Source organism: Borostomias antarcticus (genome assembly GCF_949987555.1).
Source record: "Borostomias antarcticus genome assembly, chromosome: 17".
Taxonomy (NCBI): domain Eukaryota; kingdom Metazoa; phylum Chordata; class Actinopteri; order Stomiiformes; family Stomiidae; genus Borostomias; species Borostomias antarcticus.
Window position 1 is genome coordinate 24480937 of NC_140250.1, and position 16269 is coordinate 24497205.

The 16269-nt window shown below is 42.4% G+C and overlaps 1 protein-coding gene across 1 annotated transcript; it reads right to left on the bottom strand.

Moving 5' to 3' along the window:
- Positions 1 to 226: 226 nt before the first annotated feature.
- Positions 227 to 15297, bottom strand: LOC311320400 (NLR family CARD domain-containing protein 3-like; the record flags this gene model as incomplete). Its single annotated transcript, XM_084452131.1, is given in 12 exon segments — positions 227 to 264; positions 2465 to 2989; positions 3815 to 3861; positions 4022 to 4195; positions 4605 to 4778; positions 4887 to 4971; position 10411; positions 10413 to 12139; positions 12251 to 12479; positions 12601 to 12688; positions 13917 to 14033; positions 15209 to 15297. Coding segments are annotated over 12 exon segments (3294 nt in total).
- Positions 15298 to 16269: the final 972 nt, after the last annotated feature.

Below are 16269 nucleotides of genomic sequence, written 5' to 3' on the forward strand. Positions count from 1 at the left end.
AAACATGCCTGTTATTTTTTCACATTTGATGGCATCCGCCTCTGGATAATACATACATACATACATACATACATACATACATACATACACACACACACACACACACACACACACACACACACACACACACACACACACACACACATACATACATACATACATAAATGCCCGCAACTTCTCCGCATCCCCCTTGTGCTTTTGTTTAGGCCTATCAATTTTGACAGCCTCATCCATCCACAGATTTCGGGCTCTGAGCCATGGCATCTGGCACGAGAAATAGAGAGGACAGAGGTGCCATCATAGAAGGAGTGTCTCATGCTCTGGACATGATCAGTAGGGTCCATCAGTGCAGGACAGAGAGGGCCATCAGGAAGTCCCAGGGCAGCCAATGACCTTTGAGTAGAATCGATTTGTGTCACCTACCTGCTTTTCACAGGTTAATGGAATCTTGTGGGAAGTGCTTTCCCATTTTGGGAAGGGTAGTGAGGTGAGACTTTAACTCCTGTGGACTCAGAGAAGATACAGTACAAAAGGCTAGTGGGAGTAGTTTAGTGTACTTACTAGGCAATCAAGTCCAGTCTTATAAGCTTACGGTACATTTCAACATCTGAAACTAGAAAATACTTAGATATGAACCGTCATATGTAAATTATGCAAATCTTCAATTAAATGGTTCTCCTTTGGTTGCTGTTTTAAGGCCTGTTAGGATTATCGTTAAGGCCTGTTAGGATTATGTCAAATGTCCTAATTGTGAAACAAATTGTTCAGAACATGTTGCCTAGGAGACCACGGTGGCCTTGACATCACAAGGGGTGGGTTAATGGCTTCTCACTCTTGAGGCGAAAAAAAAAGAAGGAAGAAAGGGTGGAAAACCTGGCCACAGTGTTACAGAGTGTAGAGAGAGAGGGAGAGAGAGATTCAATTACAGGATGGGGAGATATATAACTTTTAGCTTAAAGTAATTGAGTGCTAGCCAAGGAGAATGACTTGTATATTAAAAACTAGCTAAATCCATTTTACCTTGTATGCCTACTGTGCGACAGCACAACCAATCATATTTTTGATGGAAAACCCCCTAAAACATTTACTCTCTATTCCAGCACATCACTCATATCTAAACTTAGTTTCCATCTCTATTTCTCTTCTCTCTATCCGTATGTCTCTATCTCCAGCTAAACTAAGACCTTGCATCTCCTGCATCTACCTGCCCCTGTGATTGTGTAGCCATGCCAGACAGCAGTGATATGGATGTGGGCACAGTGTTGGTGAGGGAAGGTGCCAGACATATGTATGAGTCAGAGAGAGTAGGCATGTCTGCCCCCATGGTGTGAGGCTGTCTCTTGTCGCCAGCAGCAGCTCTGCTTCTCTCCACCACCCTTAAAATGTCGCCTCCACTACATGACCCATGGGCTCACACACGCACACGCATGCATGCACACACACACACACACACACACACGCATGCACGCACTCTCTCACACACACACACACACACACACACACACACACACACACACACACACACACACACACACACACAGACATGCATGCACGTGGTACACATACATGCATGAAGGCATGTATGCTCACATCTTGTCCCCTACACAATGGATCTTGCATTACATCTGTAATAAATGTTGCTTTCTGAGCAATTTGCAAAACCAATCTGGACAACAAAAATGCTGTTTGTCCTTTCATTTTAAACATTTACTCACCTGAGACATCCTGCATGCATTTATCAGGGGCTGTCTGTCAATATATACATGTATATGGCCTGTCCAATACATACATATATACATACCTATCAATATCACTGACAGACTGAAAATATAATCTTTGGAAAGATGGTTGTATTGTTGTAACTGAGGCATTTAATCCACCATTTACATCACTGACAAAGTCTGCAAATGAAATCTTTTGAAAGATGGTTGCATTGTTATAACTGAGGCATTTAATCAATACATGACTCTTCTGACCAGCATTTAACAACTCAACAACAGAGAACAAAGAGAAATACAGAAATAGGCATGGCTGTGATCAGTTTTGATGAATGCCACCACAAATGGACTAGCTTGAGAGAGAGAGAGAGCAACACAGGATCTCTCTGTTCAGGATTCTTTATGTTTCCTTTGCGGGCACCAAAGAAAGTAAGAACATATATTCAAAAAGGACAATCTTTAATACTTCTTTAATCCGTAATAATGAAAATTAGCTCAAGAAGAAATTTAAAAAAAAAACTCCAAAAAACCTACTTGAGTAAGAGTGAAAAAGTAATGGGTCAAAAAACCCAGGTAGTAGCTACTTCCTTGAAATTTTACATTGTGTAATCACAGATTCATTACAAAACACCACTAGATTCTCCGTAATTGTTAAGTTATGATACATGAATTGGATGGAAAATCATCCAATTTTTGACTGTTGCATGCAGTATACAGTTATTGCATGTGTACTGGCAATACCTTACACAAGGAGACTGACACATCATCATGCCACAACCTGAAGCCTGGATACAGGGGCTCAGTAAATGTAGTGTGGAATGTGTGCAGGTGGGTCAGTGTATCAGATGAGACACTGTAGAAGGACAGAGTACCGGCCGGCATGTCCAAATACACTCCCACTCTGTTGGACATTGGGAATGGGGCAGGTATGGGATCTCCTTTCTTATTGTGCCAAGCATTGTAACAGTCATCGTAAACACGCAAACTCCAGGACTTGTCATTGTATCCAAGTGCACAGTCATTACCCTCTCCCTTTCTACAGATTCCCTTGTAAGCCACTCCTAGCCCAGCCCACTTCCCTGTCCACTCTGCCTCCCAGTAGCATCGTCCAGTCAAACCCTCTCTACACAGCACCTGTCCCCAGTTCTTAAACCTCTCTGGATGATCGGGATACGGCTGTACTTCTTTTCCTCGAGTCATCTTTCTGTTTCCATCAGATAGAATGAGGTATCTGCATGCTGTGTTTGGGTCCAAAGTGAGCTCACAGGCATCTGATGGAAAACACCATGAAAATACATTACAAATTACGGTTCTGTAAAATAAGCTGTACATTTTGAGTTAAAGGACCATACCGGTCTAAATAGGATTTGATCTCCTTAAACTAGTCACCCAACGTATATCACATTACCGCAATCCATTTTCCAAAGTAAAGCTCATGTTAAAAGATGTTTGCATTTTCGTGTTTTACTTACATTTCAAAAGTTGAACATGATGGCTTTAAAACAAAATTTTAAATTGTTTCCTCGTTGCGCTGACAAACTCGTCCCAGTTAGTTTCAAATAATTTTCAGTAGTTTTCATGTTATATTATTTTTGTTCGAATTCGTTGAATTCCTGCGCTATATCCTCTAATCCACCTACACTAGATTCTCTACCCAGCGCTCCTAGCAATGGCTGCCATGTAAACAGGAAGAAGACAGACCGTTGGCGTAGGCTGTGCAAAGAGGGTTAAAACGAAAATAAATACTGAAAATTATTTGAAACTAACCGGGACGAGTTTGTCAGCACAACAAGGGAACAATTAAAAAATATGTTTTGAAACCATCACGTTCAACTTTTGAAATGTAAGTAAATGAAAATACAAATATCTTTTAGCATGAGCTTTACTTCGGAAAATGGATTGCGGTAATGTGGGTGAGTCGTTTTAGGAGATCACAGCATATTTAGACCAGTATGGTCCTTTAAGTTAAAATTGCTACCAGCTATAATGATATTTTATGAGAAGACAAATAAAATGTTTTAAATAATATTAATGCCCATTAATCAAATCTGAGCAAAGAAACCTCTTTCAAGAGTAGATAATGCTTCAAGACTTACATTGTCTCAAGCCAGATTTCAACCAGCACTCTCCATCATTGTCCACACTGTAAGTAAATGTAAATTCATAGAGACAGACATGAAGTATTTTTAAATTGTTCGATTGAGCATCATGCTGATAAACCAATAGCTTTTCCTAAACAAGTCTAGGAAAATAATGAACGGCCAAGCATTATTTATATTATCTATCTGTAGATATGTTTCTACCTCAGTTTCTTCAGTCTAATGAGTGGATCATCTAGTCTGGCAGAGAGCAAATCTACTCCGGAGTGTCCAGGGTGATTGTAAGACAGATCCAGTTCTCTCAGGTGTGAAGGGTTTGACTTCAGAGCTGATACCAGAGAAGCACAGCCATCCTCTGTGACTCCACAGAAGGACAACCTGCAATGAGAGGCATTTCATTCTTGAAGATCACAAAGTTGTCACTAGGGTCTTGACTACAGAGCCCTGGACTATTTGTCTTGTGGCCATATTCTGTAAAAAGTATGCACACTTGGCAAAAGATGGGATCTTTTGTATTATTATACTGTAGTGCCCACAAGCTGACTATCTTGTGCCCACAATATATTACACATGGCCACGGTTTATTGGCCATAAGAAAGGAGGATCTCATGAGATAAACAACATAAGCCACAAGATAGAGCATAATGTGCATAATTGTGTACATAAATTGAGGCCACAAAGGAAAAAAAAGATTTCATGCCCCATACTTCATATCATTTTTGCAAATTGAATGTCTTTATCACACTCATTTATCACACACATATATATCATTACATAAAATACTAACCTGAGGGTCTCCAGTTTACAGCTTGGGCTCCCAAGTCCAGCAGAGAGCAGCTTCACTCCTGAATTCTGCAGGTCATTGTCACTCAGGTCCAGTTCCCTGAGCTGTGTGGAGTTTGAGCTTAGAATGGAAGCCAACGCTTCACAAGACTTCTTTGTGAGGTTACATCCATTCAACCTAAAAGGTTAACAAATGGCAAATTCATTATTTTTCTGAGTGAAAGCCTAACTGATGCATTTCTGGTATTGGTTTCAAGCTTGATTAACAAAATCAACAAGTACTCACAGAGCTGTTCGGGAGGCTTTGACAACTGGCATCAGCCTTAGAAGGCCCTCATCTGATCTGGAGTACTTCTTCAGGTCAAACACATCTAGTGTCCAGGAATTTACATCCAAACGCCTTAAGCCTTTGTCTTTGTAATTATCACCTCCCCCCAAGTCCCCTGCAAAACCCCAGTTTCAGTCTAATGTAAAACACCAACTCTCCCCCCCCTTTTGTGATTGTAAACACACTCTGCATAGCTCTGCCTCGCTCTTTTGTCCAAGTCAGAAAGGCCACACCTTGTCCTTCTCAGACCTTTGTCAAAGTGAGTTTCATCCCACATTCCTTCCTTTCACTGTGTGATATCCGTCCCCTCACGATGACGCATAGACTGAATATAAGCCAGGGCAGAAGTGACTGACTTCACTTCTCTGACAAACCACCTTTGTTTGCGTTGTTCAGGAAGTCCTTGTGCAAGTATTTGATTTCATTCAATAAACCAGACTCAACCTTTTGAACGTATCTTGGTAAATCTTTGGACTAGACAAGTCTAAAATACGATCACAGTTTTGGCGACGGGGATGGGATCACTGCCTGCGTTTGCTTCGGGATTCCAGTGGATAGAGGACTGATCGGCAGACGTGTCGGGTCCATAGTGGGCGTTGGAAAATCAATTTTCTCTCTTGCGCCAGAGCGCAAGGTGAGATTATTTCCTCAGTTCTTCCACTGGATTCTTGAAGCGCACAGGTACGTTTAAACGAACCCTCTTATGGGTTGAGTTGTATTTGCCTTGATTTGGTTCAGCTTGTTGGTCTGGATTGTTTGAAAACGGAAAACCCCAGCGTGGGTATTTAGTAAGTAACTATCTAAGGAGATGTGAACAGCAATAGATTTTATATCGTATTGTCTTTTGACTTCGTCCTGGTTTCGTTACGAGGGTATCAGTTTTTCAAGTGAGAGTTTGGCACAGAACAGGTTTCCTTTTGGCCGGTCGCGGGAGAGTTTTTCAAGTGAGAGTTTGGCACAGAACAGGTTTCCTTTTGGCCGGTCGCGGGAGAGTTTTTCAAGTGAGAGTTTGGCACAGAACAGGTTTCCTTTTGGCCGGTCGCGGGAGAGTTTTAACCGAGAGAACGTTGAGAGAGTTTTTGCTCAATGGAGATGTAGCTACAGGGCGGAATTGAGAGTTTTGCAATCCGCGTTTTCTGGTAGAGATTTTGACCAGAGGGGCTGTACATATTTGGTAGGATCTAGACATCATGGTTTAGCCTGGACCAAATTGCTAGTGCAGCCGAGAATGTTTTGTTGTAAACGTGGGCCTTTGTTTCATGTTTGTGTGTTAAGTCGGGTTTTGGTCGTCGTTTGGTCGTCCTTTGTTTGCGTTCCCGTGTGTCTGCTACGTTCTCTCTTGCATGTGCACGAGGGGTTGGTCGTCTTATGTGTTCACTGTTTTGAGCCTCGGCTCTTGATTGTATGTTTGTTATGCGCGCCATGGATCCAGGTAAAGTATTGTTTTGTACCCTTTTTAGACTGTTAAAATTCTGCTAGATTCCCAGTAGGCTAGCTAGCTGGTTGCCTAGGAGATAAGGAAAACTCCGCTATCGCGGTGTTCCGCCATTGAGCCAGAAGAGAACAAAGCACTTCGCTGACTGGGTGAGTACTAAGCGAATTTTAATGTGTCTTAATGTTTGTTTCTTCGAAATTGTATTCTTTACCGCCGTGAGTTAACCATAAGGTTTCCTTTCATTGCTGTTTTGGGGTTTCTAGGCTGTTATTAGGGACGTTGTTTCTTTAAATTTCCCCGCGCTGCCAAAGACCACATCCGGGTCATACATGCAACATTTTGGGATCACCACTAGGTGTCCCTGTAACACTAGTTATTAAGATATGCTAGAGGATGTAAAGAATTCTACTGCAAACGTCTAGCCTGATGTGATTATTGCACTGAAGCATATTTCTGCGAGCGTTTGTGGGAGATTTTCGTTATGTGCTAAAGCATTTTCGATTTCTTACATCCACATCTGACATTTTAGTGTTAAATTCTAAGATTCGGGCTCAGCTAGAGGGTTAAGGGAAAAGTAGAGTTAATTCTCTAGACTGGTCTGTTTTTAAGATTTGGGAGAGTAGACAAGAGAGTTTGTTTTTTTAGGTCAGGAAGGAAAGATAAGGAGATTCAGCAAACAGTCTCTCCACCATTTTCCCCAGCAGAATAACTCTGATTTAAAATTAGATTCCCCCCCTCGACTTGTTGCGCCATTAGCCACGCCCCTTCTTTCTACGAGGTATTTGTCCGAACAGGTCCGGAAGAAAGAGCCTCCGATTTTGAAGTCGAGCGCCACCTGCTGGACTTCCCTTGAACAACCCATAAGGGTGATTTTAAACTAGCCAAGATAGAGTTTTAATTTTTAAGATAAATAAACAGGATAAAATAGATGTAGAGCGAACTCAAAAGTCTGACAGGGTTGAATAGGTGTTTGATTCAGGAGTTTTGTTTCAATAGTCAATGAATGGCCATAAGCTGTTCGTTTTATGCATTTCTACTGTATGAATTTTTCATTCATATAATGATAATGTGTTTTTTTGAGGAGCTGGCATTAGGCCTTCTCCTCTGCTATTGAACCCAGTCTGTGTTTTGAGTCTTAATTTTCAGGTGCTATGGACCCTGGGCGGCAGGTCTTTGAGGAGCCTGGATCATGCCTTCCTGGGGACATTAAAACCTGCTGTTGGTCTGTTTAACTGTGTTTGTTTTGTCTCTCTTTCTGATATGTAGCTTAAAACATAAGGTTTGTGCATAATAGTGGGGGGAATAGATAAGGGTTGCTAGTGTCTTAATCTGAATGCACCATCTCCTAACCCAATTATATATTTTTAAATGAGTATGTTAAATATCTCATGTTTATAGTTTGAGGCACATTCATCGGGCCTGAGTGTTTTTCCTGAGTGGTATTTTACAGACAACTGTCGTTCCGGGAGTGATGGGTGAATGCCGAACCAGGAGACGGGCACAGGACACCGGAGGTTACTGGCCTGTTTCCCTACAGATGGGCGATCTGGGGTTCGTGAGATGCAGACCAACGCCATGTCACCAACTCACTGTGAACGACAGATAAGTATGAAACAGGAGCAGTGCCCAAATACTCTGTCCTCAAATGCAGAAGAGGGAGGGTTTAGATATACAAATTTTAGCTATACAAATGAAGCTTTGATGGAGTGTTTTGATTAGTTAATTGTAAATGAAGCCAGTTCATTTTAGTGTCATTTTCTTTGCCTCATCTCTACTTTTATCCTGACTTCAGGAAATTTTTTGCTTTCACCCTTAGGGGGTGTTGTTTTGTTGAGGCGAGAATATGGTTATTTTATTTTCATAAAATCGTGAGAGAAATGCTAGAGCCAAACCCAATTGCCTTGATCATGACTGGGGACTGGGCGTGTTGAAGTCATTCTAACGCTGCCCCTGATGTCACTGTAGGCTACTACAGACTGGCTCTAAATGACACTTGAACAGTCACCCTGTTTAAGTTTTCCTGACAGAATAATAACAATTTTTCCCCAAAGCAGGAGCTTGCGCTTAACCATATTTCTGAGAATCTCCAACAGATTTTGAATAACCGTTCCTGACCAAAGAGGGGAACAGGGAGACCAGACCAGAGAACTCTCCTTTTGCTCTTCTGTTTTGTCTCTGTTTTGTCTCTCATCTGTGAATCCACAGATGGAGCACTTCATCAGCCTGTGCTGGAGGCGGGAGCGCCGAGGTGAGCCCTCCAGCAGCACGACCCGGGCCGGCCCTAAGTGGAGCAGTACAGGGATGGACCGGGTTCAGTTCAAGAGCCTACATTTCTGACCTACAAGCATCTGCTCCACCTGCGGACAAAAAGAAATGAAGGACTAAGTGCACATTTCCACCACCAAACTAACCTGTATCTAGGGCCTAATGACAAACCTGTACTACCTCGTTCATGTTTTCATTATGCTTTCAAACTAGCCCACGGGCCAGATCATGTTTCAAAAACAGGGGTGGCGGAGGATGTTAACAGATGTCTCCAACAGAGTGAGGACCGCCATTTCCTGAGGCTAAGGAGGGGTTCCTGCATCACATCTCTCCTGGGGATTGGGTCCTAATCCACGACCACAGACGAAGGAGCTGGAACTCGCCGAGGTGGCTCGGGCCGTACCAGTTTCTACTCATCACGCAGACAGCGATCTGAGAGGACTTCGTTGGACCCATGCAAGCCATTGCCGACGGATCCAAGCAGCAGAGGACGGTCCACCAAGGGATCGCAAACACCAGGAGATCAGAATGCAGCTGAACCAGAGGGCTCAGAGGCCAAAACCATGGGCCATCACACTGTCCTCTCCTCTGACGAGGAATCGGAGGAAAAATGACCTTGCTGGTCACCTCCTGACAAGATGCACCACACACGCACACACACCTGCACACACTAACATTGAACATAACTGATTTCGAACAACGCGACATTGAAGTTGCGATCTAGAAGAGAAGACGCCTTGCATTCCCCAATGACATTCTATTGCCCAAAAGAGAAGTGCCACCTAAATGACTGTTGGGATACACTGTGAACAAGAGTGACCTTGACAGTCACCGCCACACTCTCCCCTCCTCTGATGAGCAATCGGAGACTGACCTTGCCGGTCACCTCCTCACAAGAGTTAATGAACTTTGAAATAATCTGGAAAATATCATATTTGTTTACAAGAGTTGCAATTGTTGAAACATGAGTTGATAAATAAGTTTGGGTTTTTCCTCTAAATTGACCAAGAGGTTTTTTGCCCCTCTTACACTGGTAACCATTTTATCTTTTTTTGCCTTGTTTAATCAAGTTTGTTTTTTGGTGAATGGTTGTCCACTCTTAGACTATAAATAGTATATAATCATGTCAATTTTTTTATCTTGTTTCCTGTCAAATTTCTGAAGCAAGGGGTTTTGGTGTGTGATTTTGCACGTTGAGAGAAAATAATTAAAGTTTCCACCTAGTGGAGAGATTATTTCCTTTCCACATGTATAGCATAGCTGACTGTTTACACTGTGTTTGGATTTTATATTTTATTTTTGTGTGCCTGTTCAGGCACAAATGAGGGATTGTCCAGGAATTTACATCCAAACGCCTTAAGCCTTTGTCTTTGTAATTATCACCTCCCCCCAAGTCCCCTGCAAAACCCCAGTTTCAGTCTAATGTAAAACACCAACTCTCCCCCCCCTTTTGTGATTGTAAACACACTCTGCATAGCTCTGCCTCGCTCTTTTGTCCAAGTCAGAAAGGCCACACCTTGTCCTTCTCAGACCTTTGTCAAAGTGAGTTTCATCCCACATTCCTTCCTTTCACTGTGTGATATCCGTCCCCTCACGATGACGCATAGACTGAATATAAGCCAGGGCAGAAGTGACTGACTTCACTTCTCTGACAAACCACCTTTGTTTGCGTTGTTCAGGAAGTCCTTGTGCAAGTATTTGATTTCATTCAATAAACCAGACTCAACCTTTTGAACGTATCTTGGTAAATCTTTGGACTAGACAAGTCTAAAATACGATCACACTAGCTCCTCTTCTGATGTCAGCAACACAAAGACTAGAGCGGACCATTGTCCAGGTGAGAGTTTGGCTTCTGTGAGACTTCCTGAGTTCAGGTAGCTTTGGATCTCCTCAACTAGAGAATGATCATTCAGCTCATTCAGGCAATGGAACAGATTGATGCACCTCTCTGGTGAAGGATTGTTCCGGATCTTTTCCTTGATGTAGAAAATTGTTTCTCCACTGGTCTGAGGACAGCTCCCTGTCTGGGTCAGAAGGTTGCGTATGAGAGTCTGATTGGACTCCAGCGAGAGGCCAAGTAGGAAGCGTAGGAACAAGTCCAGATGTCCGTTTTCACTCTCTAAGGTCTTATCAATAGCACTCCTGTGTAGGATGGTTGCAGAAGCATCCTTAGGCGATTGGAGTTGTCTGTGGCTGTCTTCTTGGTCTGCCATCAGGTTGACATTGCTGTTGATGAATGTGTGAAACACATAGAGGGCTGCAAGGAACTCCTGGATGCTCAGATGCACAAAGCAGTAGACCTTTTCCTGATACAGCCCACACTCTTCTCGAAAAATCTGTGTACATATGCCTGAGTACACCGAGGCATCACTGACATCAATGCCACACTCTTTCAGGTCTTCCTCATAGAAGATCAGATTGCCTTTTTGTAGCTGTTCAAAAGCCAGCTTCCCAAGTTTCAAAACCATTTCTTCATCTGTCTTGATCTGTGGACCTGCTGCTGTTTCTTCTGCCCCACTGGAATATTTATCTTGTTTGATCTGAATGTTGAGAGTCAGGAAGTGTGTGTACATTTGCGTCAAGGTCTTGGGCATTTCTCCACTCCCTGATTCTCTGAACATTTTCTCCAGAACTGTGGATGAAATCCAACTGAAGATGGGCATGTGGCACATGATGTAGAGACTCCTTGAGGACTTCATGTGTGAGATGATTCTGCAGGCCAGGGACTGATCACTGACTCTCTTCTTGAAGTACTCCTCCTTCTGTGGGTCATTGAACCCTCGTATCTCTGTCACCCGGTCAACACACTCAGGGGGGATCCGATTGGCTGCTGCAGGTCGAGAGGTTATCCAGACAAGTGCAGAGGGAAGCAGATTCCCCTTGATTAGGTTTGTCAACAACACATCGACAGAGGTGGACTCTGTGATATCGTACCAGCTCTGGTTTCTCTTGAAGTCCAAAGGAAGTCGACACTCATCCAGACCATCAAAGACAAACAGAACCTTGTAATCATCGAAGCTTGAAATTCTTGACTCTTTGGTCTCAATGAAAAGGTGATTGAGAAATCCCATCAAACTGTGCTTTTCACCACACATCAAATTTAACTCTCGGAAAGGGAGTGAAAATATCAGCTGGACATCGTGATTTGCCTTTCCTTCAGCCCAATCCAGCATGCACTTCTGCACTGAGACAGTTTTCCCTATGCCAGCAACTCCTTTTGTAAGGACAGTTCTGATGGAGGTGTCTTGCTCTGGTAATGGCTCGAAGATTTCGTTGCATTTGATGGGTCTTTCTTGTGTTGCTGTTCTTTTGGATGCTGTCTCGATCTGTCTGATCTCATGTTCATTATTTACCTCTCCACTTCCTCCCTCTGTGATGTAGAGCTCAGTGTAGATCTTGTTGAGAAGTGTTGAGTTACCTTGCTTAGCAATGCCTTCAAACACACGCTCAAATCTCCTCCTCATGTTTTTTTTTAGTTTATGTTGGCACACAACAAGCTCACCTAAGTGACCTGATCATGTAAAAATCAATCATGCAGTGTGGTTAATAAATTGGTCTAATCATGCAAAATATTTTGTAAGATTATATCATGAGAGAACCAGAGGTTTAGGAGAACACTTACTCCTCTCCAGTGAGTCAGCAAGCTCCTTCTGGCTCATGTTCCTCAAGAAGGACAGTGTGATCTTCAGAACCCCCTCTCTGGCACTGCTCTCTTGCTCTTCACCCTCAGAGTCCATTTGTTCTTCATCTTCTTTCTGACTCAGTGAGGTTTCTGGGGGATCTGGGCTTAGGATCTTCTTAAATCTCCTCAACTCTCTCTTCACAAACATGATAATATTGTCCTCAAGTAACTATTGAGTAATGAGAGAAGGGACAGGTCAGGACAAAAACAAAATGTGTAGTACATGCTACCTTCATAGACATGTGATGTCAAAAAATCCTTAAACAAAAAGGGTGAACTTGCTGGCCTACCTTGAAAATGGAGGACAGATCCATTTGTTGACACTGGGAAGACTGATCCCTCTTATCACCTTCGGTCTCTAATCTTTCCAGTGGGTCTCTGTGGACAAAACATAAAACGGTAGACTAGTGATGTGGGTTTTTCCCCTGTCCCTATGTCTGTGCCTTGACTCTTAAGGTCAATGGTTATTCTTGGTGCGTCCGACCGCATGGACTAACAGAAATTGGCAAGATAGCGTGTAGTGGTTGCTCCATAGTTGATTTATGTCACCGAGGCCTAGTCTTCCCTAGATGGCAGCAGACGGTGTATGTTTGTCCAATTAAAAAATGTGGGTCTGATAAGAGTGACCAATGGGAAAGTGTGCCTTCGGGCAGTGCCTTATTGTGACGAATGGAATGTGGATCCCACTGCTTAAAAGCTGATAAAGTGACTGTGTTTCAGTTGTTGATTATTGCAACCCTTTGCTGACAACTCTTGCATGAAGCAATAAACCTGGATTAACGGTTCTCTCGTCTGACAACCTCTTTATTTAAGGACCATAAATTACAGTAAGACAATTTCTCTTATGAATATCTATTAATAAGTCATATGAATAAGGTATTCTCATCACTAGCAAATGCCTGTTGTATATGAAAGACACACATGCATGCATGTACACACACCCCCACAGAAACATAGCTGTACAGTATAGTACAAACAAAGACACTGCCTAGGCCTGCTCTTGCTCTCAACAGGATGCCCCCCTCCAACAACAATCACTCTAATCCTATTTCTCACACACACCTCTCTGATCTCTGGACTGAACTCAGTAGCTATACTCAACACAATAGCACCTTATGTTTATACACGTTAGAATATACATATCTATATTCTGTAAATAAATGTGAATATATCTAATATATATTCCCTATTTAACCTGACTGCACAATTCCATCTGTTCTTTCAGCTTCTTCTTCTTCTTCATTTGGGTTGGTTGTTATTGCCCTCTCCCCCCAGGCTCGGGGCCGAGCGGCTATCCTTTTACCACCCCGAGCCTGGGTGAGGGGTCACCCGGGCTATATATCCGGGCACACCTCCAGGAGCCATGTCATCATTTTGTCATCAAAAACCGTCAGGCCATGCATTCCATTTCAGCTCATTCCATGTATAATATTTTGTCATGTATATGTTGATGTACTTTGCATCTGGTTTTATTGTGCATTTTTGTACTTTATTCATTACATTTGTTTGTTGGGCACACTTATGAGCTAGTGAACACATTTCACTACTATTTGTCCTGTATGATGTAGTATGTGACAAATAAACATAACTTTGACTTTGGTCTTACTTTTGCTCTGTGGTGCACTCTCCTTTGCTGAAGTTGTATGGAAGAACCATTGACGAGTCACTCTTCAAGGACACACAGCTGGGTGCAGGTGATTCTGGTCTCTCTTTCTTGGTTGGGCTGTAACACAAATAAAGAACATACATATTTATTCTCTCATTTACTCTAATGACGATAATGAAAAGGACAGCAATGTAAGTAGAGTGAATACACGGCTCACGCACGCACGCACACACACACACACACACACACACACAGAAACACAGCTGTACAGTATATAGTACTGTACAAACACACATGCATTTTCTCCAGTCTGGAACCTGCCTACAGCATGCCCCTGTCTACATTGAGGTTGGATTTGTTGAATATGAGGACAACTTTTGTGTACAGGACTACTTAATGCCATAGGTGTTGGTTGAACAGTGAGATTTGCTATACAGTGGGAGAGACAGAAGCTGCTCTGTGTGGTCAGGGAGCGCCCCCACACCTCCAGGACATTTAGACCCGGCGGTTCAAGACCAAGACCAGGAGAACTGTGAAGGACCCCAGCCACCCGGACTACAGACTCTTCTCTCTACTACAATCAGGAAGAAGGTACCGCATCCACAAGATGAACTCAGAGAGGCAGCAGGAGGAGCTTCTCTCCGCAGGCCATCAGGAGCCTGAACAAAGACACTGCCTAGGCCTGCTCCTGCTCTCAACAGGATGCCCCCCTCCAACAACTATCACTCTAATCCTACTTCTCGCACACACCACTTTGATCTCTGGACTGAACTCAGTAGCTATACTCAGCACAACAGCACCTTATATTTATACATGTTAGAATATACATATCTATATTCCATTAATAAACATGTGAATATACATAATATATATTAACTTTTTAACTCCACGGCACAATATATGTATAACATACTGTATATATATTTTTGCCATGTATATCATATTTTTGTACTTTGCAACTGGTTTTTATTGTGCATTTTTGTACTTTACTTTTGGTTGTTGGGCACACTTAGAGAATTGTCCTGTATGATGTAATATGTGACAAACACAACTTTGACTTTGGTCTTACTTTTGCTCTGTGGTGCACTCTCCTTTAAAGTTGTATGGAAGAACCATTGACGAGTCACTCTTCAAGGACACACAGCTGGGTGCAGGTGATTCTGGTCTCTCTTTCTTGGTTGGGCTGTAACACAAATAAAGAACATGCATACTGTATTTATTCTCTCATTTACTCTAATGATGATAATAAAAAGGACAGCAATGTAAGTAATGTTAATACACATCTCACTTACCTTCTTGCATCATCCTCAGTTTCAGGCACCATAGGGCATTTCCTTTTAGAGGTAGTACTCCCGTCATCTCCCTCCCCAGGAAGACTCATTTTAGAGGCAGTGAAGCCTCCTATCTCTTTACAACTTTGCAGGAGTTACACTGAGAGAAAATAACTTTACACAGAGAAGACAAGATAGGACAAAATTCCTAGTAATACAGAATGTTACATTTTCACACTTTAGTGATAGCTAATTACTTAATGTAAAAATGCACTGTAAGGAGCAGGGGGAGCTCTAGCCTTGTGAGACCATCCTAATGTCGCAAGCTCGCATTCTATTTATCTCCACAGATCAGTCTGGCCTTACTTGTATCTACTTTACATCAATTTCCAGAAATGACCATGCAGCCGGACCAATCAGAGACTGCGTTCTGTTGTTCTGTCCCCCAGTGGAATGCAGCCCCTGATTGCAATGGGTCCCGTAGTTGATAACATGAAATAGAGCGTAACAATTTTGTCATTCGACATCATAGGTTTAGTAGATGTTCTATCGCATGTGTTTCTATGCTTCATCAGTAAGCCCTACCAGCAACAACTGTGACTTTAATAAATAATCAATAATAACTGAGAGGCCGTTTGATATGGAGGAATATCATCATGATACATGTCATGTGAAAGATTTAACGCAGCACAGTTTTCACTTTTGAATAGTAAGGGCAACTAAATAAGTTTGTTTAGTGGTTAACTAGTCCCTTTGGCTGCTAAGATCATGCTGATCATATTTCCTGGAGGAACAGCAATGACATCCAATATTTAATATGGGTTTGAAAGATGAGATGGAAAGTTAACTATCCCAGCCTCTATCACAATAATGAACTAGACTTCCCAAATACGATTACGAGAGCTACGTCAACTTAGTTTGTGTCACCTTACCTACAGTAGTGTTGGTAAAGTGTACAATAATAATGCCTTTACTATGAGTTATAGACATAACACATTGATGCCACTTACCTTCGTCTCCACTAAAAGTTGTTTAAATCCTCTTGTGTTACTTATGTTCTATTGTCAGGAATGTAAAGCTTG